The sequence below is a fragment of the Dreissena polymorpha genome, chromosome 3 (assembly GCF_020536995.1).
Source record: "Dreissena polymorpha isolate Duluth1 chromosome 3, UMN_Dpol_1.0, whole genome shotgun sequence".
Lineage (NCBI taxonomy): Eukaryota > Metazoa > Mollusca > Bivalvia > Myida > Dreissenidae > Dreissena > Dreissena polymorpha.
Genome location: NC_068357.1, coordinates 43,828,283 through 43,856,201, shown reverse-complemented (window position 1 = coordinate 43,856,201; position 27,919 = coordinate 43,828,283). Strand labels below are relative to the sequence as shown.

The window sequence follows — 27,919 nt, the reverse complement described above, 5'->3', positions numbered from 1 at the left end:
TACTGTACCCAACATGGCGGATGGTTTGCGTGGGGCTGAGCTCCTTTTAAGTGAGCTCGAAAAAGCAAAGGAAAGCTTAAAAGGAGTCGATGAAAATATAAAGAAACTAACAGGACGGGATCCAACGTTGCAATGGTAATTAAGTCCAATAATAAGCACATTTTTTATGACTTTGTTTACAATCGATATACGTGCAAAGTTCGGACTCAAACGTACATTCGGATCAATGTTGTTCGCAAATTTTCCAGACTTTAACAAGAAGCGAAGATTATAAAAAAATGAATCAATGCGCTGGTTTTATAACAAATTAGCATCTAAGTTTTTATTCGTCATAACTAAATGTCACCTTAATAAATAAATAATAAAAAAGTTCACTTTGTAAATCTACTTTCTGTCTTGAAAAAAAAAACAACGCTAGTCATGCTAGTCTTCTTAACCATATTGATTGTCGGAAAATGCAACTGTTCTGCATATCCTGTGTATTCCCAGGGTTTTTTTTTCCTTTGGGACCCGCCGAAAATCGGCCCTTTCCCCTCCAATTTTTTGTCCCTTCAGCTGGTAAATTTTCCCCTAGATTTCATTTTCCCCACCCCAAAAAAAAAAAAAAATTTTTTTTTTAACCTTTAGATATATAAGTTAACCTGATCCACTGTTGAAAATAGAAAAATATTGCATAATTGAATTATCTGTTGCCTTGAACTTGTTTTAAAAACAGTAAAATCTGTTAAATTGATTAGTTTAGACGTTCCTTATTTTCCCCACAATCCAGTGTTTCACATGATTTTTTCCCCAAAATTCGGCGTTTCGCGTGAATTTTTCCCCCTCAAAAAAGGCCAGGCCCTTTCCCCAAAATCAGATAAAAAAATCTGATTCCTGAGATTCTGCCTAAAATCTAGTTCTGAACATAGCTTATGTTCATTATGTGCTTTTGTAGAAATATGGAACATGTTGAAGGGTTTACTATAGAACAAAAACACAATGTGACACCACCACTTTGAAAACTGTACATACCAGGGTCCACCTGTATATTATATAGGTGTTATTGTCCATTCATTCATAGCAGTATGAATGGGCAATAATTACCTGTGCAAACAACTTAATTTGACTCAAGTGTTGATTGAGTCATATTTGGGTTTAAAATCAAATATTGTTCCCACTATAACTAGCAACAGCGATAAAAGCCGATTCCTTATCAGTTCAATGGGAGAATAGTGGAAAAACCAATACCACTCTCACTTAATTATCAATAAAACCATTATTGTATGATGTAAAGCAAAAAATTAATAAGTTATTTAAAGAGAAATGTTTTATCTAATCATGCATATACATTTTATTATATTATTATTTCATAATGTTAACTAAATATGCAGTTAATTAAGACATTTATGAGAAGAAATATCACCGTGTTCAGGGCTCGCGCTGTCGTTTGCCACTTGAGCCATTTGCAAAAATATTGAGAATTTGGCTCAAGAAAAATCCGATTTGCGAAAATGCTTAAATCTCGTAAAATTTCATTGAAAACAGCCGCCATTTTAACCCGAAACTGGTTTTCTATATTTTTCTCCTTGTTTCAATGAAAGTATTCGCAATTTAAACAGTGAACGAAAACCGGTCTGCACCGGTATCGAGACATCGCTTGACCTTATTGTTATTGAAGTGCACATGGTAGCTGGCCAATCAAAATCGAGCTCGCTTACACATGAAATGACGTTGTTGAATGAAACGTAAAAATGGGTGGAGCTTTGAATACACAGTTAATATTGTCGTCTGCAAACGATATAGCAGCCGGTCGCAAATGTCGTATTATAAGATTAAAAATGAAAATAAGCGTGACAATAAATTAATTATTTCCAAGCTGACTATCGATCTAAATTAAAGAGTGATAATTAAATAATTAGTTCTATTCGTTGATGTTACAATTTCTGCCGATTTTCGATTGAAATGAAAAGGTGATAATTAATTAATTTGATCGTTTTACTCACACACTATGCTTACTAACAGCGGCGTATTTGAATCAAAGGAAAACGTGAAAAACACGCGCTGTTTAATTGCAATTAAAGTTTAATTAAAGTTACGAATTTGTAACGCATAGGAAGAGTAATTCATGTTGTCTACTATATAAATGGAAGTAACCACTTTGTCCGTACAGTGTCAAACAAAGAACTGAAGCTGAGTCTGTATGCCAAAAGTTCATGAACATTATGGTCACAAGTCTGAATAGCAGGTTTTCAGACAACAGTGATGCCGGTCTGTCCTTACAGCCATGAGCAATCTATTTGACCCCAGTATCCCAGTCCCACAAATACACTCAGACATTGACACTGTCTCTGACTACTTAGGTACTGTAGGAATTGAAGGCTCACAGTCTGAACTGCTTTGCTTTGCCAATTTTGCAAGAGCCAGCCATAATTCTGGAAACAAGTCAGTGACTGACATATACTCTGCTGCAAATTTGGCAATTAAAAATGTCCATTCCTATCCAGCATCAGCAGAAGCTGCCAAAAGGTTGTTAGTATCCCCAGTGTCTACAGCTGATTGTGAACGAGGGCTCAGTAGGCAGAATGTAATCAAAACTGATCTAAGAAATTGTTTGACTGTAAAAAATTTGGAACATCTCATGAAAATCTCAATTGAAGGAAATGACTGCAAAGATGTTGACTTTAAAGTGATCTACAAACTTTGGGCTGGTAAAAAACAGCGCAGAATAATAAAAAATAATAATGATACATGTCATTACTTTGTTCTCTGTATATAGCAGGATTTGTTTGCAATGTATTTTGTGAATGAAATGTATGCTTGTATTTTACATGCCATTCATCTTGTTGTTAAAAATGTGCTGTATGAAAATATCTCTATTACTATGAAAATTGTGATGTGATGCATAATATGATGTGACATGTGCTTGTTGTCATTTAAAGAAATATGAAAAATCTATAGTATATATTGTTATTTGAAACAAACGAAAACTGGTTGGCAAAAGGCCCAAAACGCACCACAGACAATCTAGGATCCAAAAATTTTTCGGGGGGGGCATGCCCCCGGACCCCCCCTGGATCTGGGTGGCTCAAACATTTTTTGGACCACCGCTAGCCCTGGTGTTGTACCGATTTTTGGACTGCTTGCATCAACATGTGTGTGTTTACAATACAACTGCTGATATGTCAAACATCATGAATATTCATGAGATTGACGTCATCTTGTTCGTGAATGATTGAACTTTACTACAATGTTTTCAAAATTGACGTAGGACCACCCTTCGCCGAGAAAAATATACCGGACTTTGACGTTAAATAAAATGACTTACGATGGACCGATCAAAATTTTGAACGTAGTTCTAAAAACTAGAAAGTCTAACTTAAATTTTGATACCAAAATTATTATCTGCAAATGAGAATTAGGTACCCGCATCTTTAAACAAAGACGTGCATTTATACAATTTGACCTCGATTTACCTGCAAGAGGGAGGCGCCATTTTTGTTTTGCTTCACTAATCGGTATCGTTCATATTAGTCGGAATAAATTAATCGCGTTAACTATACAGTAAAGACCAGAAAAGGTTTGTAATGATCATTTTCTGTTTATTGTGTTTGAATTATGTTAAAAAATTATAATATAAATATTAAAACCAGCTTTTCGGATCGATGGCAACGTTCGCTATTTGACACGCAAACCATAACCATTATCTGAATGAATATTTCAGCATGGTGTTATGCATGCTTCAAATAATCGCATTGAAATGGTTGTTAATATTAAAACAGATAAATAAATTTGTTTTTCTATCAGTATTTACTTAAAAAAATGTCTTGTTTGAATCAGGTACGAACTTAAAATTTTAATCGCTTGTTCGTATAATTTTTCCCGATTTTGCAAAGCTGTCAGATAATGAATGTAAACGACAACAAAACGATTTTTTATATGCATTTTATTAGTTAATACATATTTGCTATGTTTTGTTATTTTTTCAGTGTTTCTGGCTGTGTTAAAGGTAAAAGACTTCAAAGAGTAATGATGGAGTATCCAGGTCCCTTCTGCTAGGAAGTGGGACTCTGCTGCAACTCCATCATAACCCCTTCAGGAGAGAGGAAAGGCCAACAGACTGATTTTCTTCTATAAGGTGGTTGAGGGCTGGTACCAGCCATGCCTAGCCAAGACTTCCTTACCCCAGTCCGGCAATCTAAACGCAGAGTTACCCCTAAGACTTTCTCACACTTTAAAGCAGATAACATTGTTGAAAATTACTCTTACGGAGACTTTTAAGTGTTTCATTTGAATCAAGTGTAACACCCTACTATATAAGATTTTTTTCCCCCTAAGACATTTATAGAGTGGAACAATTTAGAAGAAAGTTTAGTGTGCGCAGACACAGTATCAGGAGTATGCAGTTTCAGGTCAACTGTCCTACAGTGGGACTAACCACCCTCTCTACCGTTGCGCCAATGCCGAAAGGCCCTGCAACGTACCCATCCAGATCCAGAACCAAGCAAGTTGACAAATGGAATCGTCGTTGATTTATTCAACTTCACGAAGAAGAATGGTTATAACTTAAAACATTTTGTAGAAATGCTCTGTATGCTAAATGATTTCTGTAAGAATGTGTTCACATTAACTCTGACATCAAAAGTAAACAGAATTCTTGAGGATAAAAAGAAGTTAGTATGTAAGAAGAAAGTTCCTAGTTTTCAAACTGTTGAACAATTACTGAGAAAATACTTTGTGTAAAAAATTAAACTGTTTATACATTTGTTGAGTCAGTCGACTCGATGCAAAGCTAATGCAAATATGTGCCGTGTCGAACGAGGAAGGGTCATTTCAAATTTAAGGAACTCAAAAAATACTTCTCTAAATTGTCCTTGAATGTTTTAGTACTGAAATATTGAGATGTTTCATTGAATTGTACCATATGTATGCACTTGACATTATTGCAGTTTATTTGTTTAATGTAGTATTGACTTATTTTTTTTTAAGGTTTTCACCATTTAAAAGTACATACATGTATTGTGATGTTATGCTTTTCGACAATTCAAGTTACAAAAAACAACAACACCAAATTGTCACTTTTCAATGAAAATAAGGGTACTATACCCATTTCTGATCAACACAATAATCCTTTTATTGTAATCTACAGGAAAAATGAGATCAGTATGCCAAATTTCAACTTTATACCATGTATAGAAAAAAAAATACAGAAAAAAGAAACCTAAAATTATAGAACGCGGATCTGCGAATCGACAAACAACTTGAAAGCTTTATATAAGGAAAAAATTCACCAAAATGGCTATTTTTCTGAAGATTCAAATTACCAAAACTTTGGAAGTAGTTGAGATAAATTAATAATTCAAACTGATCTGAGCAGGATTTTATGAGATCTTTTAAGATTGTATCAAAACATTAAAGATTTTTGTGAGTTATGTATAGGGGTTGCTACTAAAACATTGCAAATCATTGTATTAAATCAATTTTTTCTTGATATCAGAACAGTTTTAGTAATTTGGATGTGTCTGTATTAAAGGACTTTATTAGTTTTATTTATTTATGAAAATTAAATATTTATTTTATGATATGGGATATAAATGAAATGGATTTAAATCATTTGCTTCAATTTTAGGTTAGAACAATAAATCATTTATTACTACTGGGGCTAATAAATTACACTAAGACACTCACTGACACTTCATAACTCAAATTTTCACAATTTAGAAAATTTCCCGACTTTGTTTTAAAATATAAAAAAGTTGGGGTCTCTATTTCTCACAGAGAAAAATTTGAAAAGTCCCAGACTGATTTTTTCACAATTGAAAGGCCAAAGGCAGCTTCACAAAGACGGAACCTGAGTGATTTTGAGCTCTTCTTGAATGTTTAGAGCTTTTATGAGTTTATACTTTAGTTTCCACATGATGTACATGTCAGCATAATTTTCACCCGCTTTTTAATGAGACAAAGGAGAACACCAAATACATGAGGCACTGTTTCTCTGAATGAATAATAATATATATGTTGAAGTCACCAAGTCTGGATTTTATTTAACGGGGAATTTAATTTAAAGCTAGAATCTGTTAATGTTGCACTAACATTAATATATTAAAGTAAGTAGCTAGGGCTTGACACTAACTTTTACAGATTGGTGTCCACAGGGAACCCTGCCTATTAAAATTATAGCAAAATCGTGTGAAAAACTGGTGTCCCTCAACAAAATTAGGGGGTATCGGGTTCCCGTTAGTGTTGAGGCCTGGTAGCAGTATAAAGAACATAAATTATTACCATCCTGTTCTGTTAGGACATCACCACCGCAGAGACGTGTGTCAGTTGGAGCAGTGGAACAGGGGGTTGGCAACTCAAGGGCGGCTGAGAGTCGTATCTTCAGTCTGGCCAGGTAAGCTTTTGATTGGCGAAATCTGGTTTTATGCACCATCTTTTTAAAACTCATATTAAACATTATTAATTGCAACATAAATGCCAGGCTTAAATGTTTATTTGAAATTTGTATTTCTATTGCTTGAAAATTGTGTGTGCTGCTACAAGTTTTGCATGTGTAGTGTTATTCAGTTTAGTTAATTTGGAGCAGCAGGGTTTTCTTCACAGTTATATAAGTTGAACTTATTGAATGTACATGCTGCATACAACAACTGTATAGGAAGTAACTAAAAAATCGTATGATCATTTGTTTAATTCAATTATAAAATTTCTTGATATTACCAGTGCTGGAATTCACTCATGCTAACATATTTGCATTCTACAGTTAAACACCTCTCTCGATAAAAATTGTCCAGTCTTTTGAGCAAAAACTGTCATGTTATTTATCAGAAACTTTTGTTAAGCGACTGTATGCCAAAAAGTTAGGTCCTACTTTGTCACCATTTTAAAACCCATGTGCAACAAAGATGTCAGGCAGGTAATGGGGCCATACTGGTTTCAAATTGTCCATATAGCATTGTTGTTGTGTATCTAAAAAAATTCCAAGGGGTGTCAACATAAAAACTTCACAGTTAGATAGATCACATAGACTAGTGGGGCGTGCAGTGCACAAGCAACATAACTCCTGCACCCTTGTTTTTAGAAATATTGCCCATTGTTAATCTGTCAATATTTTATCCTACTTGATACTTGAATGTATGAATGATGTCTTTGAACATTAGCAATACACCCACATTACCTCACCTCATTTTAAATGGGGAGTGAAGTGCAGACATAACTAATACTTTTGTTTATTTCACAGTAATTTCCTTTGTGAATTTTGATGCTGAAATTTTGTTCGGGGCATCTTGACCATAACATAAGGTATCAAGGCAACAGCCTATTTCCTCTGACAAAGTGGCTTGGGAGCTATTCAAAGCACAATAGTGACGGTTCTTGTTTTCCATGGTTTCTTTCATAATATTTAAACTGGCAGTGCTCATGTGAAAAGGGGGTTTAATGCATCTGTGTAAATTTATGTCCCAGATTAGCCTGTGCAGTCTACACGGGCTAATCAGGGAGGACACTTTCCACCTAAACTGGATTTTTGCTAAGAAGAGACTTTCTTTAAACAAAAAATATCATAAAAGCAGAAAGTGTTGTCTCTGATTGGCCTGTGCAGACTGCACATGCTAATCTGGGACCACACTTGACGCACATGCATTAAACCCCCCTTTTCACAGAGCGAGGCTCATTTCTTTTTGCTTACCCTTCAGACGAGGAATAGTGCAGGCTGATCCAGGACCCAGACCCAGAAGAGGAGGAGGAGCATTCTCAAGGTAATACTTAGACGAATAGAATTTCACTTCACTCTGATTAATATATTCAATTTATACATTTTGAAGTTGTATGTTCTGATAATGAAAGTGAAACTTTCGTAAGTCAAGGGATTATGATTGTCGTGCAAATTTCATATTAAAGAAATGTGTTTTATTTTGCTTCACTGTGTACAAATATCCGGCTTGAAATGAATACTATTGAACTGATAAACATCAATCTTCCTAATTCAAAGACTGCCAATCTAGAGCAGACATATTCTAAAAATAGTATTTATTTCACACAATGTTTGTAATCTTTTGAACTGTTTAACCATTTTTAACTAGTTTGTATGATTAAATAGTACTTTACTGCTATTTTCTTTGAAAAGTAATACTATTTTTGCAAGGAGCGCAAACTAAACTAATGCTTAGATATATTACTGTAAGTACTGTCTGTTACAACCATGTTTTTCAACCTGATGTCTCTATGGAAGGTTGGGTCCCAGACCTGGAGGCCGCGGAAACCGACTGCAGCAACATGACAGCGGGGATGAGGAGGACACCAGAGGCAGGGTAGGTAGAGATTGTCATGGAGACTAGAACTGTGGGCAGCCAAGCATAGATTCTTTACTTAGTTCAATAACTTGAATCTGATTCCTGCCAGCCAATATAAAACTGAGATCCTGAGCAGGTCTGATTTAAAATTCTGAATTGGAGATCTTTTATTTTACTTATGGGAAAGTTATTCATATGTATTATACCCCCAACCCCTCCCACCCCAAACGCTTAACATTTTAAACGATTGTTGAAACAGATACTAATTTTATAACCCTTCTCGGAAGTTTGCGTATTTTACTTTGCCAAAATGGATGGACTTTCAGTCTGTCTTTCAGTTGACCATTCATTTCACTTGTTGACAACTGTGAAATAGGATTCTTTAAGTAGTTTGTATGCTGGTTACTTTTGAGGAAATAGACAATTGCTATTAATAATATTAATAGAAGTATTAAGTTTTAGGTCATTGTTGATTTTAAAGGTCAAGGCCACAGGGGCTTTTAACACAAAAATTGTTTTATCCAGATAGACCAACCAGTATGATTGAAAATGGAAGTGAATCAGTAGTTTGGCAGTGAAAGAAGTAGTTGTATTTGTTGTGCCATTTCTTTGTAGTGTCAATGACATATTTCAGCCCGCTCTTCAGTCGTCAGTAGTTGCCACCCCTGTAAGGGAAGAAAGGAGTCGTAAAATGTCCATTGAGGAACAGAACACAGACAGGAAAGGTCAAGCCAGGTACAGGCTTTTAGACATGTTTTCAAAACAATCATTTTTAAATGAGCCAAACATACCCCTTCAAACAACTTTTGATTAGGGTTATGTTAGATTTGCTTTGTTTATCAGTTTTTATGCTCCCCATATGTACTTTTGTTACAGTTTCTCATAGCACCTTCAATACTTTACCGATCTCTTTCATATTTGGCATGTAGATACCTTGCATGAACCTCTACCTTTTGATGACATTTGAGGTCACTGGGGTCAAGGTCACCAAGGCTAATAATAGATTTTTCTGTCACACTTTTGTTACAGTTTCTCATAGCACCTTCAATACTTTACCGATCTCTTTCATATTTGGCATGTAGGTACCTTGCATGGACCTCTACCTTTTGATGACGTTTGAGGTCACTGGGGTCAAGGTCACCATGGCTAATAATAGATTTTTCCGTCACACTTTTGTTACAGTTTCTCATACCACCTTCAATACTCTTTCATATTTGGCATGTAGATACCTTGCATGGACCTCTACCTTTCGATGACATTTGAGGTCACTGGGGTCAAGGTCACCAAAGCTAATAATAGAATTTTCCGTCACACTTTTGTTACAGTTTCTCATAGCACCTTCAATACTTTACCGATCCCTTTCATATTTGGCATGTAGGTACCTTGCATGGACCTCTACCTTTTGATGAGGTTTGAGGTCACTGGGGTCAAGGTCACTGAGGCTAATATTAGATTTTCTCAAGGTCTCACTTTTTTCCACACAATTAACCCATATATTGACAAAGCATTATTGGGGAGCATCCATCAGTTTTACTGATATCCTTGTTTGGTTTTGGTTAATGTGGCTTCATAAAATTTTGCAAGTTTATGGAGTAGATTTCTTCCACATGTTTCAAGCGATTAATGTTGAAATTAAAATATATTATCTTAATGTTATTTTCTCGTAAATATAGCTAAAAAAACACAGAGAAGGTAAAATGTTATAGGTGTTTGGACAAAACTACTTCCAGATTTCTTAAGTGATTCAATTAAAGCTTTGAATATGTCATCATAATGAAGCAAGGGTGGTATATTTCTGCTGATCTCAAGTAGCAAGATAAATCCAATTTAAAAACCTCTCCCCATTATCCGCATATTGCACTAGTAGCATTTTGTAGCAAGGCATGACATTGGCTGTCACCCCTTAATCTCTTGAAAAAAATCCCAAGTTTTTATAGCTCCCTTCGAAAATTAGGGAGTATATTGTTTTGCTGGATGTCGGTCAGTTGGTCCGTCGGTAGACCAGTTCGTTTCCGATCAATAACTTTTAAGGGATTGATCTATTGACCTGACACTACCCATGTGCGTTTGCCTTTGTCAATAGATAACCCCTATTGAAATAGGGGTCACTAGGTCTAAGATCAAGGTCACTGTCACACTAAGAGTGAAAATTGTTTCCGATCATTAACTTGTGAACGAAGGGACTGATTGGCTTGATACTTCCCATGTGCATTGGTGTTGGAAAGTAGATGGCCCCTATTGAAATTGGGGTCACTATGTCAAAGGTCAAGGTCTCTGTCACACTCAGTGTGAAATCGTTTCCAATCAATAACTCGTTAACTGATTCACCATTTGGCTTGATACTTCCCATGTGCATCGGACTTGGACACTAGATGACCCCTATCGAAATTGGGTTCACTAGGTCAAAGGTCACATTCACGATAAGTGTGAACATTGTTTCCCATCAATAACTCCTCAAGGATTGACAGATTGGCTTGATACTTAACTTGTGCAATGGCCTTGGACAGTAGATGACACCTATTTAAAAAATGGTTACTAGTTCAAAGTCAATCTGATACCATGAGTTATATTTGTTTCTGTTCGATATGTCATCAAAGGATTGAGTGATGGGCCTCATACTTTGCAGATGCATTGCAAAAAATCCTGTGTCAAGGCCCTGTTTTGTGGGGCATTTGTGTCTAACTGTTGAGCTCTTGTTAAAAATTATTTCTTTGCTGATTCATTTGTAAATGGCTTTGTTCTTACTTCTAAAGAAAGTGAAGATTTTCACTGGAATGACAATAATCAAATCTTGGTGATTGACAATTTAGTATTTACTTAAAAATGTATTTAAATTGGAATGGCTAGAAACAACCTTTGATATGAATCAGACAGCAATATCAGTTTGCAAATGATTACAGGGTATTTGCATGGATGGTGTGTATGTATATGGGCCTCGATTTGTGGTTGTTTAATACTATTTGTTACCCTTTGACAAGAAGTATAGTGTGTTTCCCAGTAGGGCAAAGGGGCATGGGGCAATATATTTAAAAGGGCATTTTAACGCGCAGTTTAGGCTTAAAAGGGCACAACGTTCAGTTAAACCCTGGTTTTGGGAGGAACATTATTCGCATCAGTTGAAATAGTGGGAAAAACATAAAAATATAAACAAGCACACTTTAATATAATTTATGTATTTAGCTAACTTAAATTAATATTAATATATTAGCCTGCAATATTTTCCATTTAAGTTCCATGCTGCTTGTTCTCCATTTTCAAGGAGTATGCTTTGTTACTGGCTAGTATTTGCATGAATGATATTTTTCTAAATGTAAGGTCTACTGATATACATGGCCTGTAGGGGGCGGGGCAGTTTACCTTAATTGGCTGTAGTGCAACCTTGTGAACACTAGAAGTCACAGTTTTTCCCAATTTTGATGAAACTTGCTATAAACATTTTGTTTTTTATAATGACACATAGATTTAAATCGGTTTTGGTCAACTTACCGGTAAACATATCACACTACTGGTAAGGCAGTTCTTCTAGCATGTCAGTGCAATATTTAAGTCAAACTTTTTGCATAATCGGCATGACACTTTATCATAACTTTTGTGCTAATTACATGATTTTACATCTCAGCTGAGATTGAAAAATGGTGCTGAGTAAAATGTTGTCAGAAGCCACATTTATTACACAAACATGGTAAAATCTGCTCAAAACAGGCCAGTGCCTTTGGGTCTCAGGTGAGGAACATAGGGAGTTTTGCCTCTTTCTTTGAAAATGTTACTATTTTATTTTTAATATTAAAAAAAAAATGAACTAGTATTTGCATTCAGAAGGACGGCATATAGTTTTTTAACTGTCCGTCAGTCTGTCCGTCCGTCCAAAAACTTAAACATTGCCCATAACTTTTGCAATATTGAAGATAGCACCTTGATATTTGGCATGCATGTGCATCTCATGGAGCTGCACATTTTGAGTGCAGAAAGGTCAATGTCATCCTGCAATGTCAAATACATGTATATGGCTTCAAAGCGGCGCAGTAGGGGGCATTGTGTTTCTGACAAACACATCTCTTTTTGGTGCTAACTTAAGACAAAAACTACAGTTAAACGCTTTTGCATGATTGATTTTATTTTGATTGATAGGAACCGTAGGATGTTTGGGCTCTTGCTTGGTACACTGCAGAAATTCAAGGATGAATCCAAAGAGAGCAAAGAAAAGGTATTACATTATCCAGTGCTCCCCCTGGTTCAAGAACTTATGTAGCCAACATTTTCGCCTAATAGATTTTTTTGTAGCCAAATTTTAGAAACTGTAGCCAAAGTTAAAGCCAAGCATTTTGGACTCCCTGTTGCAAGGCTAGAAGTAGACAAGACGTCACAAGAGACTTATATTTGCTTTTATTCGGTTCTGCATGTATGCATACTATTAGGGCACTTGCCTTGGTATACGTACAATGTAGCGCAACTTATGTCATTGGTAAATTTAATTTAAAATTAATACTTAATGCAACAACTCAAGACAATATTAGTCTTTTCATTTTATTTGATTTTACTTTACGATTTTTGGGAAACATAGACCCGCGGCACTTAAGATGCGAATGGTGGTTAATCAGTCAGGCGTGAAAAACACCATGTTTTTTTTAGCTCATCTATTTTTTGAAAAAAATTTATGAGCTATTGTCATCACCTTGGCGTCGGCGTCCGGTTAAGTTTTGCGTTTAGGTACACTTTTCTCATAAAGTATCAATGCTATTGCATTCAAACTTGGTACACTTACTTACTATCATGAGGGGACTGGGCAGGCAAAGTTAGATAATTCTGGCTTGCATTTTGACAAAATTATGTGCCCTTTTTATACTTAGAAAATAGAAATTTTGGTTAAGTTTTGTGTTTAGGTCCATTTTATTCCTTAAGTATCAAAGCTATTGCTTTCATACTTGCAACACTTACTAACTATCATAAAGGGACTGTGCAGGCAAAGTTATGTAACTCTGACTGGCATTTTGACGGAATTATGTGCCCTTCTTATACTTAGAAAATTGAAAATTTGGTTAAGTTTTGTGTTTAGGTCCACTTTTTTCCTAAAGTATCAAAGCTATTGCTTTTATACTTGCAACACTTACTAACTATCGTAAGGGGACTGTGCAGGCAAAGTTATGTAACTCTGACTGGCATTTTGACGGAATTATGTGCCCTTTTTATACTTAGAAAATTGAAAATTTGGTTAAGTTTTGTGTTTAGGTCCACTTTTTTCCTAAAGTATCAAAGCCATTGCTTTCATACTTGCAACACTTACTAACTATCGTAAGGGGACTGTGCAGGCAAAGTTATGTAACTCAAACTGGCATTTTGACGGAATTATGGGCCCTTTATACTTGAAAATTTGGTTAAGTTTTGTGTTTTGGTCCACTTTACCCCTAAGGTATCATAGATATTGCTTTCATACTTGGAACACTCGCAAACTATCATAAGGGGACAGTAAAGGACAAGTTGCATAACTCTAGTTGTCATTTTTACAGAATTATGGCCCTTTTTTGACTTAGTAACTTTGAATATATGGTTACATTTTGTGTTTAGATTCACTTTACTTCTAATGTATCAAGGCTATTGCTTTTAAACTGTAAATACTTTCATGCTATCATGAGTGTACTGTACCTGGCAAGTTGAATTTTACCTTGATCGTTGAATGACCTTGACTCTTAAGGTCAAATTATTAAATTTTGCTAAAATTGCCATAACTCTTTATTTATGATTAGATTCGATTGATACTTTGACAAAACAACTCTTACCTGACATACCACAATTGACTCCGTCCAAACCATCCCCCACGCCCATTATTTATTGTTTTTATTAAAGACCATCTAATAAATGGCCACCACACCCTCACACTATACCCCCCCCCCCTCACCCCCACCCCAAAAAAATAATTTTTATACTCCCGGTAGGGTGGCATATAGCAGTTGAACTGTCCGTCAGTATGTCAAACAGTCAGTCTGTCAGTTCGAAAAAAACTTTAACATTGGCCATAACTTTTTTTCTTTTTAAGATAGCAACTTGATATTTGGCATGCATGTGTATCTCATGGAGCTGCACATTTTGAGTGGGGAAAGGTCAAGGTCATCCTTCAAGTCAAGGTCAAATGTCAAATTTATGGTGTCTGTCTGTCCGAAAACATTAACATTGGCCATATCTTTTTCAATATTAATGATAGCAACTTGATATTTGGCATGCATGTGTATCTCATGGAGCTGAACATTTTGAGTGGTGAAAGGTGAAGGTGAAGGTCATCCTTCAAGGTCAAATGTCAAATATATGGCGTCTGTCCGTCCGAAAACTTTAACATTGGCCATAACTTTTTTAATATTGAAGATGGCAACTTGATATTTGGCATGCATGTGTATCTCATGAAGCTGCACATTTTGAGTGGTGGAAGTTCAAGGTCAAGGTCATCCTTTAAGGTCATCCTTCAAGGTCAAAAAATAAAATAAATTCAAAGCGGCGTTCTCATGAACCTGCACATTTTGAGTGGTGGAAGGTCAAGGTCATCCTTCAAGGTCAAGGTCATCCTTCAAGGTCAAAGGTAAAAAAACAAATAAAAATTTTCAAAGCGGCATTATCATGAAGCTGCACATTTTAAGTGGTGGAAGTTCAAGGTCAAGGTCAGTCTTCAAGGTCAAGGTCATCCTTAGAGGTCAAAGGTAAAATAAAAATCAAATCGGCGTTATCATGAAGCTGCAAATTTTGAGTGTTGTAGGTTCAAGGTCAAGGTCATCCTTCAAGGTCAAGGTCATCCTTCAAGGTCAAAGGTCAAACAAAATATAAAAAAATCAAAGCGGCGTTATCATGAAGCTGCACATTTTGAGTGGTGGAAGTTCAAGGTCAAGGTCATCCTTCAAGGTAAAAAAAAACACAAAAAAAGTCAAAGCGGCGTTCTCATGAAGCTGCACATTTTGAGTGGTGGAATTTCAAGGTCAAGGTCATGCTCAAGGTCAAGGTCATCCTTCAAGGTCAATGGTCAAAAAAAAAATATAATTCAAAGCAGCGTTTTCATGAAGCTGCACATTTTGAGTGGTGGAAGGTCAAGGTCATTCTTTAAGGTCAAGGTCATCCTTCAAGGTCAAAGGTCAAAATAATAACAATTTCAAAGCGGCGTTATCATGAACCTGCACATTTTGAGTGGTGGAAGTTCAAGGTCATCCTTCAAGGTCAAGGTCATCCTTCAAGGTCAAAGGTCAAAAAAATATTTCAAAGTGGCCTTCTCATAAAGATGCACATTTTGAGTGGTGGAAGTTCAAGGTCAAGGTCATCCTTCAAGGTCAAAGGTAAAAATAATAATAATAATTTCAAAGCGGCGCAATAGGGGGCATTGTGTTTCTGACAAACACACCAATTTTTTTTTTCAAACATGGTTAAAAAAGACAAATATTTATTTTTATTATTTTATTTTTGAAATACCGTCCAACCATCCCACCCAAGAATCCCCCCCCCCCCCCCCAATTTTTTTTTATATTTTTTTTTGCATTTTTTTGCATTTTTGGAAGATAATGTAATAAATGACCACACCCCCACACTATACACCCCTCTCCACTCCACCCCTCCATCCTTTGTGATTGAAATTGAGATAGGTCCCTACACCTTTAAAAAGAAAAATAGATGAGCGGTCTGCACCCGCAAGGCGGTGCTCTTGTTGGGATAGTTGGCTTCGTTATAGCTAATACATTAAATTGTTCCTACGATGTACTACTCCTCGATAAAATCGTGACCAGATACCGGATGGGATCTACGTGAAAATTTTGCAATTAGATGCAGTATTACGTAAAGCATTTTAACAAATTATGACGGAATTCATTACAAACAAATCAACTGTAAATATTTTCATGAATTCTTAAATGGGTTTATAATTCGCTAACTGCTTTTTAGCTCACCTGAGCACAACGTGCTCATGGTGAGCTTTTGTGAGCGCCTTTTGTCCGTCGTGCTTGGTCTGTCATCAACATTTTGCCTTGTGAACACTCTAGAGGCCACATTTATTGTCCGATCTTCATGAAACTTGGTCAGAACATTTGTCCCATTGATACCTCGACTTAGTTCGAAACTGGGTCATGCTGGGTCAAAAACTAGGTCACTAGGTCAAAAAAAAGAAAAACCTTGTGAACACTGAAGAAGTCACATTTGATGCCCAATCATCATGTAACTTTGTCAAAATGTTTGTCTAAATGATATGTTGGTTGAGTTCAAAAATGGTTCCGGTCCGTTGAAAAACATGGCCGCCAGGGGGCGGGGCAGTTTCCTTATATGGCTATAGAGAAACCTTGTGAACACTCTAGAAGTCACAATTTTTGCCCAACCATCATGAAACTTGGTCAAAACATTGGTTTCATTGATATCTCGGACGAGTTCGAAAATGGTTCAGATCGGTGAAAAAACATGGCCGCCAGGGGGGCGGGGCAGTTTTCTCTTTATGTATATAGTGAAAACATGTGAACACTCTAGAAGTCACATTTTTGGTCCAATCTTCATGAAATTTGGTCAGAACATGTGTTTTCTGGATATGACGGTTGAGTTCGAAAATGGTTCAGATCGGTAAAAAAACATGGCCGCTGGGGGGGGGGTCATTTTCCTTATATTCATATGTAAAAACAGCTTGTTAACACTCTAGTTTAGCATGTCAAGGGAAGTAACTGCTAAATGGCTTTTGAAAAATTATGTTGAATTGACAGAGTTGTCTCCCTTTTTAAAATATTTTTTTAAGCACAAGAAGATTAAGTGGAATTAAATATAAATGATAGTTTTACATTCTGAAAGATAGCAAACTTTTGAATATGTTTTTTATAGTTTGCTGATTCTGTACAATATGGCATTCATTTGTCAAAAGATTTAAGCGAGACTATACGATTTTTATATGTGTTAAATTGTAATATATTGATAAATACATGTTACAATAACACAAAATAGGCAAGACGAATTTCATAAAATGCAGAAAGACAAATTAGCGCCCCGAGCCGATGGTGACGAAGATATTTCTTACATTTTTTCCTACAAAACCGAAGAATTCGTCTTTTTATTCGGATCGGAGTTAGTGTTCGTGTGTCATATGAATAGACATTGATGCAGGAATTTAAAAACAACCATTAAACTAAATTAAGATTCACATCGTACATGCATGATAGCGAATTCGGCTGTACAGATATTTTCGATTTGAGAATTAAATATCGGCTTATTTCGCATTTTTCGACACATGTTCTTCTTAACTTTTATTTTAATTTATATTGAATTGTATGACCTTGTTAACACTCTAGAGGTCACATTTATTTTCCGATCATCATGAAACTTGGTCTGAAGATTTGTCCCAATGATATCTTGGATGAGTTCGAAAATGGTTTTTGTTGCTTTAAAAACATGGCCACCAGGGGCGGGCATTTTTCCTTATATGGCTATATATGGCTTTAGTAAAACCTTGTTAACACTCTAGAGGCCACATTTATTGTCCAATCTTCATGAAATTTGGTCAGAAGATTGGTCTCAATGATATCTTGGATGAGTTCGAAAATTATTATGTTTGCTTGAAAAAGATGGCTTCGAAGTGGTGGGGCAATTTTCCTTATACGGCTATAGTAAAATCTTGTTAACACTCTAGAGGCCACATTTACTGTCCGATCTTCATGAAACTTGGTCAGAAGATTCATCCTGATAATATCTTGGAAGTATTCAAAAATGATGCCGGTTGGTTTAAAAACATGGCTGCCAGGGGGCGGGGCATTTTTCCTTATATGGCTATTGTAAAACCTTGTTAACACTCTAGAGGTTTATTTTTTGATCTTCATGAAACTTGGTCAGCAGATTTCTCCCAATAATATCCTGTTATCTCAGGTGAGCGACTTTGGGCCTTTCAGGCCCTCTTGTACTCAAATTGTTTTAAATTGGCAGCAGTCTTAAAACAGATTTAATTGTTTATTTAAGCCCATAAGATGTACAGTTACACCATTGTTTTGTTTTCACACCAGACACTTTCCTTTGTCTCGATGCCTGGTTCTGACTAGTGTTGATGCAGACTGCGTTTCCAATTTTCCATTCAATAACACAGTGATGTATTGCATCACAGTCTACGGTTAATAGAGTTTAAAATCGGGGACGGCACTTGACAGGAATAAAAATCGTTCGCCGAACATTTTCGCCAAACGTTTTTTTTATTCGCCGAAATTGCTAAATTTTAGCCATTGGCGAATTTGGCGAGCGACAGCGGAAGCCCTGCATTATCTATGCAGAAATAGATTAAGTGACTGATTTCGTGTGCTGATTTATTTATATGCTTCAAGTCTCTTGAGGGCTTGAATATAAATAGGCTGTGCTCTGTGAAAAAGGGGTCTAATTCATGTGCGTAAAGTGTCGTCCGAGACCTAATCAGGGATGACACTTTCCGCCTTAACCAGTCTTTCCGAAAGTTGCACACATTTTACTGGACATTCGGTCTGGTAAACTTTGACATTTTACCAGACCGAAAAACATTTTACCAGACCAAAAAACATTTAACCAGAAAAGGCATGTTGGGCAAATTTTGTTAATTACAAAAGTTAAGACTAAGGACTAACATATACATAATACTGTCAGTATTCACATTTATTTCCAGTTACATAGAGACAATAGCTTCATCAAAATTCATTATACCCCCACAAACGAAGTTTAGGGGGGGTATATAGGAGTGAAATTGTCTGTTGGTCTGTCTGTCTGTCGGTCCGTATTAAGTGTCCGCTCTCTAATTCAAGTTGTTTTCATCTGATCTTCACCAAACTTGGTCAGAAGTTGTATTGAGATGATGTCTAGGTAAAGTTCGAATATGGGTCATGCCGGGTCAAAAACTTGGTCACAGGGTCACTAAGTGCATTTTAAACATTAAGCATGTTGTCCGCTCTCTAATTCAAGTAGTTTTCATCCAATCTTCACCAAACTTGGTCAGAAGTTGTATCTAGATGATGTCTAGGTCAAGTTCGAATATGGATCATGCCGGGTCAAAGACTAGGTCACGGGGTCACTTAGTGCGTTTCAAACATCACCATGTTGTCCGCTCTCTAATTCAAGTAGGTTTCATCCAATCTTCACCAAAATTGGTCAGAAGTTGTATCTTGATGATGTCTAGGTCAAGTTTGAATATGTGTCATGCCGGGTCAAAAACTAGGTCACGGGGTCACTTAGTGCGTTTTAAACATAACACTGTTGTCCACTCTCTAATTCAAGTAGTTTTCATCCAATCTTCACTAAACTTGGTCAGAAGTTGTATCTAGATGATGTCTAGGTCAAGTTTGAATATGGGTCATGCCGGGTCAAAAACTAGGTCACGGGGTCACTCAGTGTGTTTTAAACCTCACCATGTCCGCTCTCTAATTCAAGTAATTTTCATCCAATCTTCACCAAACTTGATCTCTAGGACAAGTTTGAACATGGGCCATGCTGGGCCAAAAACTAGATCACGGGGTTACTTAGTGCGTTTTTTAACATTCAGCATGGTGTCCGCTCTCTAATGAAGTAGTTTACATCCGATCTTCACCAAACTTGGTCAAAAGTTTTATCGAGATGATCTTAAGGCCAAGTTAGAACATGGTCCTTTCTGGGTCAAAAACTAGGTCAAGGGGTCACTTAGTGCGTTTTAAACATTGAGCATGGTGTCCCCTGTTTTTTGTGAAGACGGCATGCAAAATATTCTGTGTCAATGCGGCATGTGGGGATATTCATCACGTCTGTGACAAAGCTCTAGTTTAAGTACAACTAACGTCTATTGTTTTAATTTTTAACCTATTATCCCAGAAACACTAATCTGCACTAGATGCAATTAGAATAACCATTGTGACAAAAGAAGAATTAAATTTGTTCTTTTATCAAAATCGTTTCTAAATTTATCCTAATCTTGGGGATTAAAAAAATTAAATGGAAAGAAACATTGTCTTAGCATTCTTTTGCATAGAAAATGATATTGTGTGGCTGCAAAATTCAGGCTGGTTCTTTTAATTTGAAAAAGAAATGAATCCACTGTTGTTACATTTGTCAAGAGTCCTTGAAAAGAGGTAAAAACAATGTGCGGCCTCCGTTTTTTGCTGCTTTTGCAACCGAAAATAACGAATGTAGGGAACCAGATATGCTAATTTTCTTATCGGACCAATGAACACGCAGTTCATTGCCTCACTATTACTAATTATCTCGCGAGACTATGATGTACACAACTGTATGAATTTTGTCAACTGTTTTTAACGTGCAATCTGGTGAAATATTAACCTCTATGCCGATCAGATATTTACCGGACGTTCGGTCCGGCAAAGACGGAAAATCTGTCGGACCGGCAAGCATTTTACCAGACATGTCCGACGACGTTTAGGAAGACTGGCCTTAACTGGATTTTTAATAAGAAGAGACTTTTGTAAACGAAAAATACCATACAAGCGGAAAGTGTCATCCCTGATTAGCCTGTGCTGACTGCACAGGCTAATCTGGGACGACACTTTACGCACATGCATTAAACCCCCTTTTCATATACCTCTTAAAATTGACTGAAAGATGTATAAATTCCTACGAACTTGATATAACCCTTTCCCACTCAGAAGCAAAGTGAAAATGGCTATATGCAAACAGCATGAAAGCAGAACAGCCTGCGCGTAACTCACAGTCTGTTCAGGTTTTATGCTGTTTGCTGCTCATCAGTATCTAAGGTTTGGAGATGAAGTCTTATAAACTTGAATTTAGTAAAAAAGGTCTTAAATTAAATGTAACTTTCTAAGGGACTACTAATGCGTGAAAATATGTATCTAAGTGGTAAAGGGAAGAGCGCCTACTTACTTGATATAAAACATAATATCATGTCAGGCACCTTTATATTAGACCAATATCACCATGGAGGCACATGTTTTATGGTAATTGAATTCACATGGACAGAACTCTTTTTGTAAACAGGAAGAGCAGCGTATAAAGATTGAAAAGAAACTTGAAGACAAATTCCGCCAAGAAAAAGAGGAAATCCTTAAGGAGAGGAGAGACCTATTTCTGGAACGACGTCGAAAACAAATTCGCATAAAATTGATCGAACAGAAAATGGAAATGGTTCAGAATGTAAGTGCTTAAATTATAATTGAAACGTATTTAATTTCGTAATGTTCGTTGGATTTTTAATACTGGTATGCATTACCTCCTTCAACGCAGTGGTCATGGCCTGCCAACATTTAACCCTTTCCCACTCAGAAGCAAAGTGAAAAAGGCTATGTGCAAACAGCATAAAACCAGAACAGCCTGCGAGTAATTCACAGTCTGTTCAGATTTTATGCTGTTTGCTGCTTGTCATAAACAGAGGGTTGGAAATGAAGCCTTTAAAACTTATATTTAGTAAGAAAGGTATTTGATTTAATGTAACTTTCTAATGGACCACAAATGCATCAAAATACGTATCTAAGTGCTAAAGGGTTAATTTGGTAATGTTTGCTGTTTTTGAATACTGGTATGCATTACTTCCTGTAACACAGTGGTCATGGCCTGCCAACATTTAAACTGTTTAACATCTTAAACAAATTTTATCCCTTGGATCTCTATCATAACTAAGGGTTGGAAATGACGCCTTTACAACTTATATTTAGTAAAAAAGGTATTTAATGAAATCTAACATTCTCAGGGACTACAAAAAACGTAAAAATACGTAACTAAGTGGTAAAGGGTTAAACAAATTTGATCAGTGTGATCCTATTCATTACATGTCCCACTTTCTAGCATGAGTCCTGGGAGAGAGAAACCAAGAAGTTGCAGAACTTCATCCTGACCAAGGCCAAGCCATGTCTGTTCTACATGCCCAAGATGCTGACAGAGGACTCTGAGACCAAGCTGCAGGACACCAAGCTAGCCGTGGATGGTGAGACTTACATATATGGCATCAGAATACTAAGAATTGTGTGGTAGATTTTCATGGTAGGATTGAAGTATTAAGGAATGAAAAAAATTATAGCGGAAAATCATATATATTTTCTGGCATGCAATTTTGTGATTTTTATGCCCCCGGATCAATAGATCGAGGGTATATTGTTTTTGTCCTGTCTGTCTGTCTGTCTTTCTGTCTGTCTGTCCAAAACTTTAACCGTGGTTAAAGTTAGATAACTTTTGCAATATTGAACATACCAACTTGATATTTACCATGCATGTGTATCTCATGGAGCTGCTCATTTTGAGTGGTGAAAAGTCAAGGTCATCCTTCAAGGTCAAAGGTCAAATATCATTGTATTTTTCTTTCCTAAAACTTTAACCTTCGTTAAAGTTTTATCATAACTTTTTATGTCCCCCACTATGGTAGTGGGGGACATATTGTTTTTGCCCTGTCTGTTGGTTGGTTGGTTGGTTGGTCTGTTGGTTGGTTGGTCTGTTTGCGCCAACTTAAACATTTTGCAATAACTTTTGCTATATTGAATATAGCAACTTGATATTTGGCATGCATGTGTATCTCATGGAGCTGCACATTTTGAGCGGTGAAAGGTCAAGGTCATCCTTCAAGGTCAGAGGTCAAATATATGTGGCCAAAATCGCTCATTTTATGAATACTTTTGCAATATTGAAGATAGCAACTTGATATTTGGCATGCATGTGTATCTCATGGAGCTGCTAACTGGATAGTTGGATAAGGTCAAGATAACTGGGGCTAACTGGATAGTCGGATAAGGTTAAGGTAACTGGGGCTAACTGGATAGTTGGATAAGATCAAGGTAACTGTTGCTGAAAATAGAAAAAAAATAGCTTTAGTTTCAATGAAGGTTTTATGCTAAAATTGTGTGTTTAGGTGGCATAAAGACACACCTAGCATTGGATTCCTTTTAGAGAAGTATGGTTATGGTAACTGTTGCCATAAATACAGTAGACCAAAGGTTAAGCTCAATAACTTTAGTGTTATAAGAAAATAGTGCTGATATTATGTGCCTTGGTTACTAACAACATGCCTGTTTGGTCCTGACAGCTGGATCAGGGTTGATGTCACTGTTACTAGGAAACTTTTTCTGCTCAAAAACCTTAGTTTGTATGGAGACATATGTATTGCACTGACATTTTCTGTGTAGGCAGATTACCTGCAGACCTATCTTGAGAGGGGCACAATTTTTTTTATTAAAACAAATTAATACATTCTGCATCTATATAGAACAATGTTACCCAGAGCTTTAATATGGGTGTATTTTTTTATTTTGTGACAAGTTAGCACTGTTAAAGATTTGATTGTAAAAAACATTCAATCAGGATAGGGATATTCTCACTGAACATAGGTAAATTATGTTACAAGGTATACACATGTTAGGTATCAGTATTTAGAAAGTTGTACAACCAATCAATAAGTAACTTTAAATTGATATTGTATGCAACATGCGCATTCTAAATTAAAAATAATCTGCATTTGTCAGTATTTTAATCACCAGAATTACTTATTCCTTTGCCTGTTAGTGTATGTAGATATGAAAGATTAAAATGTCACTCTTAAAAAATGGACTTCATTTATAGTGTGTTTTTGAACATATACATTTGTAAAAAAACACAGGAGGATGTAAAATTGGAATGACATCTGAAATTGCTAATCAAACTATAATTCATTTGGAACTTAAATAATTCTTGGTTCACTAGTACAATGAAATCCACAAAAATTAGTATTCCAGAAAAAATAATGTAATAACTGTTTTAAAAGATCATCTTACAAGATATTAGCAAAATTAAAATGACTGGATTCTTGGATTTTAGAGCTGAAAACTCTGATGGCGCCTATTGACATTAACTTTAAATAAGGCAACAAATAGAACATGTTATATTGCTGTGGTTTTTTTTCTGAAATTAACCATATACACAATTAATTGACCAATTTTTATTACAGCTATGATTGAAAATCGCCGTAAAAAGCTGGATGAAGAAATCAACGACTTGATGAATCGCATCCAGGATAATGAGGAAGGAGGAAATGATGATAACGAGGAGGAGGAGGAAGAGCATGAGGAGGGAGAGAATGAAGATGATGAAAATCATCCAAGTAGGGGTGAGGAAAAAATGGGAGACAGCGAGGGTGAAGAGAGGAAGGAAAGAAATCGCGATTCAAACAGGGAGGAGAAAGAAAATAATGAAAGCTTTCAAGATGACGATAAAGAGGAAATGGAAATGAATGAGAGAGAGTTGAGGGACAAGGAAAGAGAACAGAGAGATAGGGATAGGAGAATGAGAGAACAAGCAGAGAGGGAAAGGGCTCATAAAAGAGCCCCGTCTGAAACTAAAGAGGGAAGTCCTAGTAAAAGCAGTGAGCCCAAAGTTAGGAGCAAGAGTGGGGAGCAAAGGGTTAGATCCCATCAAGATAGAAAAAGGTCACGTTCACACTCACGGGGGCGTAGGTCAAAAAGTAGGGAAAAGCATAGGTCAGGTAGTAGAGATAGGCATAGGTCAGGGAAGAGAGAAAAAAGGGATTCACATCATAGTGGTGAGAAATCTAAATCCAGAAGGTCTAAAGGGGAGGGTAAGGCAGAGAAATCTTCCAAGGTTTGGGAACCAATGGAAGATGAGGAGGAGGAGGAATTTGTGGGCTCTAAGCCGGACACTGTTACTGAAAGTGGCAATATTCAGAGCAGAATGTTACAAATGGCAGGTCTTGCTGATGCGTATCAGAGTGTTAGCAAGAAGGGGGCAGACCGGCGAGAGGCTGGAGAGGGGAGAGATTGGATGGACTCGGTGTATGGGCAGAGAGTTGAGAGAAAGGCAGGGGACAATCAGAGGTCCGAAGGTGAGGAGCAAAATGAATATAGCCAAGATAACACAGAGTCTGGCCCGGAGAATGATGCTAGCTCATAGGAAAACTGTAGATACTAAATGTGGAGATGTATGTTTTTAATGCCTCGTTGCTCATTTATTTTTTTAACATAAATGATTTTGGAGTATGCATCTAAAAATAAATCCTTAGCTTATTTACATAGTATTAAGCTATTAAAGTACACACGACTACATGTATTTATAAACCAATGTTTTTAGGAATAAAATTTATGTTAACATATTTTACTTGTTTATTCCTAGATGACATAGTTTTATGCTATGAGAGTTTGTGAATGCTAAATGTCTTCCTCCACTTCCACAATAGTATGAAAAGAGGTTAGGTGTAACCCATAACATACTGTGCAAAAGCCCCAATGGACTTGTCAGGTACTTTGTCAGATTAGATTTCAATATTGGCAGACATTTGTTAAATCTGCCAGACATGCAAGCTTTTAACATTAGAGCCTTTTGAATGTTTTGTCAAAACTTGTTTCTGGCAACAACCAAATGTTTGTCAGACATGCTAATGTTTTGCCAGAGTTTTCTAACTGTCTGCAAAACGCCAATTGGGCCATCATTTACATCTAGAACACCTTCATTGACTCCTGCTTTGGTCAGATCTTTCAAATGTTAATCTAAACTGTGAATGGATTATGAAAAAAATGCATTCTTTTATTAAATGAAGTCATTTATATATACAATTCACATAAGGGATGAGCAGTCCAAGTGATATGAATGGGTGGATAAAAAGAGAATGTTTTATATCATGCAAACGAGCATTGCAAATTAGTAGTATTGCATATTGACTATATACAGTACCTGATAACTTGAAAACAATTGCCTTTCTTAAAATCCCAAACTGGTAAGTATCGTATTATCATCAATATATTGATCTTGCAATCAATGTCATTATTCAACCTTCAAATATTACTTTAAATCTGCACTCTTGATAGTCAGTTAATTTCTTTGGAGCATTTCTGTACAATGTTCTGCCCTTTGGTCTATCTTTATTCTTGAAAGGCCGGTATGTAATATTTTGTTCATTAATTTTTATTTGAGACATGGCCATGAGATAATGCAATATATTTGGGCATGTTAAACTTATTATAGCTTTGAATGAACCAACAGTTAGTTTAAGCAGAAAACAGAATGGTGGTTTCTGTATAATATTATTGCAGGAATGAATGATTGAAGGCAATGTTTCCCTTATTTTGTTGGCATCCATTATTCACTTGCTTTTTGAGCACCACTTCAGTGACCTGAAATATGCATAACATTATTTGCATAATACAGAATTATTTCTTTAGAACTGCATGTAAGCATAACTAGAACATTGTTTTTACCAAGTATGGCCCTGGTGTCGGTGGGGACCATGCAGACATTTTCTTCTATCAACAAGACAACTGTGTTAGATTAGAGTTATCTTATTCTATGATCAGTTTTATTATGTAAACAGGTAGATTTTTTATCAGTAATTACCAATGTACATTTTCTGTGTATATATTTGCTATTGCATGTTTAAGTACATTTGTTTTCTTTTCAAATATTCCATTTTCAGAACAGAATTTCAAAAATAAACTTTCATAATGCATTGAGGTTGTCATTATTTCAGATCCTGAGCCTCTTGTTAAAATTAAAACAAATGTTTGTTGACATTTTGTCGCCAAATTTCATAAGCTTCCAGTTTAGAGGCCTCTTTTCATCCAATCTGGATTAAACTTGACATTAACTAGACTGATGTCGAGGCTGTGTTATATGTGTTGAAAAACTAGGTCGTCAGGTTAAATGATAGAAAAACCATTTTTCATATAGAGGCCACACTGAAGACTATTTCTTTATGAATTTGGTCAGAATGTTTATCTTGACAATATCTAAGACGAGTTTCAACATGGGTCAAGCTTAAAAATGTATATCACCTTTTCAAATCTTAGAAAAACCTTGTTACCTGTCCAAGGCAATATTTATGACTAAATCTTGATGAAACTTCGTCAATTTTTTTATCTTGACCGTATCTAGGCCATAATGAAATCTGGGTCATGTGCCTCAAAAAACTAGGTCACCAGGTCAAATCTTAGAAAAAACTTGTTACCATTATAGAGGCCACATTTATGACTCAATCTTGATGAAACTTGGTCAGAATGTTTATCTTGACATTTTCTAGGCCACTAGGGTCAAAATTGACTATGTTCAACTACAAGTCTTGATCCTAGTGGTTTCATAGAAGATTTTAAAAGCTTTTTACTATGTAAGTCTACATAACTCTTCTGACCCTTGGGCACAACCAGTTTTGACCCTAAGGTCATGATTTTAACAAACTTGGTAGAAGACCACAAAACACTTATATTTATCCTATCAAAGGCAGTTACCGCAGTCAGATTCTTTAGCTGCAAAATAGGCACACAAAATATGTTATGACGTCAGATGGAAGAGACAACAATGCAGTTTGATTAAAGTGTTAACTTTTCGAACCTTGAAATGACTGCCTCGCGACCGCTGTACACAGGGGAAAAATGACTTCTGGAGTGAAGTATACTGGCAATTGGCCATTATAGCCAGCTTGAGTGTTATACCTGGGTGTAATACTTCTTCTACTTCATACTTCCTACAGTCAATTGCTGACTATTACAGGAAGGCCTACTATAGGCAGATATGGACACTGTCGAGTTCGTTTCCTGTGAAGAACCAGTACTTGGTGTCTATGGAGGAGATAATGAGACCACTCCCCGAGTAGGGAGCGAACCCACGAAATCCTGATTGCTAGGCAGACACCTCATCCACTACACCACCGTGACCTCTCAGAATACAGAACGATTTTCATCAGGGGAATATAGACTGACCGCTGTAGGCAGGTGGTGACCACTTTTCTCAGGTGACCACTAAGTCCGGTT

At 36.3% G+C, this 27,919-nt stretch overlaps 1 protein-coding gene across 1 annotated transcript; it reads left to right on the top strand.

The window, feature by feature from the left end:
- LOC127874080 (pinin-like) lies at positions 1–25,272 on the top strand. The gene is made up of 9 exons (XM_052418193.1): positions 1–135; positions 6,275–6,370; positions 7,668–7,730; positions 8,204–8,282; positions 8,899–8,999; positions 12,393–12,468; positions 21,186–21,341; positions 21,990–22,128; positions 24,115–25,272. Exons 1-9 carry the CDS (start codon positions 14–16, stop codon positions 25,071–25,073), a joined length of 1,791 nt encoding a protein of 596 aa, XP_052274153.1. The 5' UTR covers positions 1–13; the 3' UTR covers positions 25,074–25,272.
- Positions 25,273–27,919: the final 2,647 nt, after the last annotated feature.